Here is a 3,657-nt window from a genome sequence, read left to right as displayed (position 1 = left end):
TCACAAGGAGTCAGTGACAATATTTTATGGAATCATTGGTTTATTCACTCAGCAAGTCTACCAGGTCAACGTCTCGCTCAGACCTATTTGGACATGAGCAAGTCGGTCTGAAGTCATGATTCCAATTTGTTTCATTCCCCCAATTAGAAGTTTCAAGCCGACAACAAAGGAAAGTTGGTACCATGATGGCATACTGCCAAGCCCAAAGGTTTTCATGCTTCAGTCGGGCGGCCTGATGTTTTTCTTTTCGAAGCGCAATGACCACAGGATCATTTTGATCTTCGTGCGGGTTGGCTGGTCCATGATGAGGCATGAATTGATTCATATCAATCTCTTTGTCATCGTCATCTCCAAGGGCGTCTCTTGCATCGTTGTCCGCATCCTCAGGCGGTTGTTGAAGTTCATATGCGTGCTCGTGTTTGCCTTGCTGAAGGTTGTCAACATCTGGATGTTGCTCTTCGTTTAGCGTTCTCAGACGTGCTGAATGTGAAGCTTCGGTACGCGCTTGGTCGAGTTTGCGTAGTGCTACTTCTTGATGTTGCAACGGTGTGGAAGGCTTAGGTTCTTTAGGCGCATTGTGAAGGCCACGCAGAATTCGGTGGGAAGGCATCAAGATTGTTAAAAGATTGGATGGTTATCTTTTGCTTGTGCACTTTTAATCACTTTTAATTGCATCGGTGACTCAGTCCAATGATAGGACTCAAGTTTAATCTCAGCTGGGTCCTTTGATATATCGAAGATTCCTCCTTTACGTAAATCAGAGGGTTGGCTGGTTGACAGGGGTGCCATCACCGCCTACTAAATCAGAGGTTTGGCAGGTACAGGGGTCTGTTGACCGAAAAGGTATCACATGTCACGCTAGGCCAAATGTGTTGCTCGTGTCATGGTAATTTTATTTGACTGTTGGCCTAGTCTGTATGGCCTTCAGCCAGTTTATTCTCCACGACCGTAGCGGTTGTTCTGGGCAAAGACGTGAACGTGACTGGCATCCAGATGGGTCTAGCCCAATTGGGTATGTTATTTGGCGTGATTGAGCCAAATTGGATCTCCACGTCGGCCTAGCCCAATGAGGCATGTTATTCGGGATGAAGATCCGTGACGACTTTCAAATTCTTCAATTCATTACTTTCCGATAACGTAATTCGTAAGACGATCTGATTAGGCTTCATTTTCGAATCTTGAATACGAATCTTGAATACTCTGATGAAGAGTTAATCGGCCGGAGGAAGATTCAGTCAGTGAGGTTTGACGGCCAGCAGGATATTTGAAATGATGTCGCTGAAGCACGTCTTCATGTACACTTTGACCTGCGGTTCTGGTATTTTCGGGCCCAATGTAGTGAACTGAGTCCGAGATGAAGCTCGAAGTAAGGCAGGGGCTCTCACTCACGCACGACTCCAACTTGCTGTGAGTGAATTCGTTCTGTTGTTTGTTTTTTTAGGTAAAATTCACTCAGTTTCAAAATATGTACAATGCATCCAGTTGCAACAAAAATTGTAACAAAAAAAAACTTTAAAAAAAAGAGGGGACATCTAGACGTAACATAATCATCTAAAGTAAATATAGCCACTGTTCAACTCAATCCGATACAACTATTGGACCCAGTTGTTTTTTTTTTCTACCTTTGTTATTAGATTTGACGAATTGCTCATTGAGTTCGATCAAGGGACCCCATGTGTCAAGCCAATGACTCGCGTCCTCGTGGCGATATCGGCGCCATGTTTTACAAAGTCGAGGAACTGGGAGGTTGTCCAACGTCAAATCGAGCTGGAGGGTGCAAAAGTGGAGTGATGCCACGGTTAAAACAATTGGTGGATGCTGATTGGGTCCTGTGAGGTAGGGAAATGTAGTCTGGCTAGATGCACCGGGGTCGTAGTATATAACTGGACGCTCAAATGTTGTAGCTATAACGCCACCCCAACCTGGCATGGTGAGCCAGTGCTCTTGCTGCGATACTACATTTTGTTTGCGTGTCCGAAGGCGGTTCAAACCTTCGCCCGCGCGGCTGAGGCAGTGTGTCGTCAGAAAATAGTTGAGGATAGCTCTCTACCGTCTTGACCATGCTCTGGCGTATATCGAGCCACTCGTCTTGAGACCGCCCAAGGGCTACCGCGATGGCGCGAAAGCCACAGTGTCCATCCGGCTCTACTTCGCATACATCGAGAATAAAGGGTTGCAGCCTCTCCCGGATGCGATATTTCTTCATCAGAGGTGGGAGTTCGCGAGCTCGCTTCCTGGTGATCCTCGTTACTGGTGCAGGTAGTGAGAGGTTTGATGTGGTGGGTGTTGGAGTGGGCAAGGTGGGAGCAGTGGGAAGGTGTTTGTTGGGTTCGTGTACTGGAAGGATTTTGTTGAATTCTTGGACTTTTGCCTTAGGGTCGGAGATGAGTTCTTCCATATTGAAAGTGGAGGTTGTGTTCTCAGTGGGTCCGTAGAAGTCATCGACAAGGCTATTGATCTTGAAGCAGTTGAATGTTAGTACATGTTATATTGGTCCTGGTGCATGAAACTTGACATACATATTCGTTTGTAGGGTAGGGAGATGTGGCAGGATTTGTTTTCTCAGGGGAAAACATGCTTTCACCTAGTAAACATCCGATGTTGACCTATGATGTACAGATAATAAAACATTTGAAATGATGGAGTAAAATGCTTGTCAGTGGGTTATGCCTTGAGTAGCATATGTATCGACTGTAGCTGCACGACTCACGGGTTCATTGAAAGTGTCGGGATGTGTAGCATTATCAATTTTGTAGTGGTTTGGAGAGTCTGGGCTGTTCAGGAACAGCATTTGCATATCAGACTGCTATCAAAGGTATAAGATGGTTATGATAAGCCTGGCTGGATTAGTTTTAAACAGTGGAGCTTGCTTACTGCCATGTGGAGTGTGGTGGTGTCTGGGGAATCGCTTTCAATGACAGGCATATCGATTTCAATATTGGTTGACCGATTCTGTGATGGGTCGGGGCTAAGAGCTGTTGTGGGTCCCTTGATTTGGTCATTAAGAATCGAATCGATTTTGATGATAGCAATTTGTCGACGGTGAGGAGTCAAAGCGTGTAAACGTGCGGAAACGGATGCAATGGTGGAATCGAGTGAGGCGTCAAGAGGTGTATGTTGTTCTATTGGAGGTGCGACGACAGCAGGTACCAGAGATTTGTTCTTCTTACTGGGTCGTTTGCGAGGCTTGGCAATGGGGTCGGGGGGGTGATTATGACCAAGGTGGGTATGAATAAGTAGCCAATTGCCTGTATCGGGGAAAAATCGACCGTTGAGCTTGAATGGGCAGTCGATCCTGACAGACTTAGTGGTTCCAGGTGCGAGGGAGCCAGATGGGTAACCAGCTCGGTAGCATTCATAATGAATCAAGTTACTCCCGCTGTGGGAGTTTCCTATCCTCATTCAATAGCCGTGCTGAATGGCGTCGAAGTCTAGAACGTAATCGTCCATCTTGCTACAATCGGGATGGTTGATCTCAATCACATCGGGGACAGGTAAGATATGTTCGATAGGCGTTTGAGAACTCGTTTCGATTGGATCGAACGGTAGTGTAGAAATGGGAGTAAGTGGATTTTGGGTGGCTGAATTGAGCGAGGAGTGTTGAGGTAGTGCGAGGTTGATCTTGAGGTAGTAAGTTGGAAGTATGTGAGCGGGGTT

General features: G+C 46.3%; 2 protein-coding genes across 2 annotated transcripts; both read right to left on the bottom strand.

Moving 5' to 3' along the window:
* Nucleotides 1-57: 57 nt before the first annotated feature.
* Nucleotides 58-610, bottom strand: MELLADRAFT_109711 (uncharacterized protein; the record flags this gene model as incomplete). The annotated part of the gene is made up of 2 exons (XM_007413676.1): nt 58-83; nt 163-610. The coding sequence occupies 2 exons, from the start codon at nt 608-610 to the stop codon at nt 58-60; spliced, it is 474 nt and encodes a 157-aa protein (XP_007413738.1).
* A 548-nt stretch (nt 611-1,158) lies between these two features.
* Nucleotides 1,159-3,402, bottom strand: MELLADRAFT_65959 (uncharacterized protein; the record flags this gene model as incomplete). The annotated part of the gene is made up of 9 exons (XM_007413675.1): nt 1,159-1,307; nt 1,390-1,422; nt 1,623-1,955; nt 1,992-2,005; nt 2,051-2,106; nt 2,159-2,458; nt 2,520-2,606; nt 2,711-2,806; nt 2,875-3,402. 9 exons carry the CDS (start codon nt 3,400-3,402, stop codon nt 1,159-1,161), a joined length of 1,596 nt encoding a protein of 531 aa, XP_007413737.1.
* Nucleotides 3,403-3,657: the final 255 nt, after the last annotated feature.

Source organism: Melampsora larici-populina (assembly GCF_000204055.1).
Source record: "Melampsora larici-populina 98AG31 unplaced genomic scaffold MELLAscaffold_38, whole genome shotgun sequence".
Classification (NCBI taxonomy): domain Eukaryota; kingdom Fungi; phylum Basidiomycota; class Pucciniomycetes; order Pucciniales; family Melampsoraceae; genus Melampsora; species Melampsora laricis-populina.
Note: the sequence above shows the minus strand (reverse complement) of the source record. Positions and strands in the feature narration are given on the sequence as shown.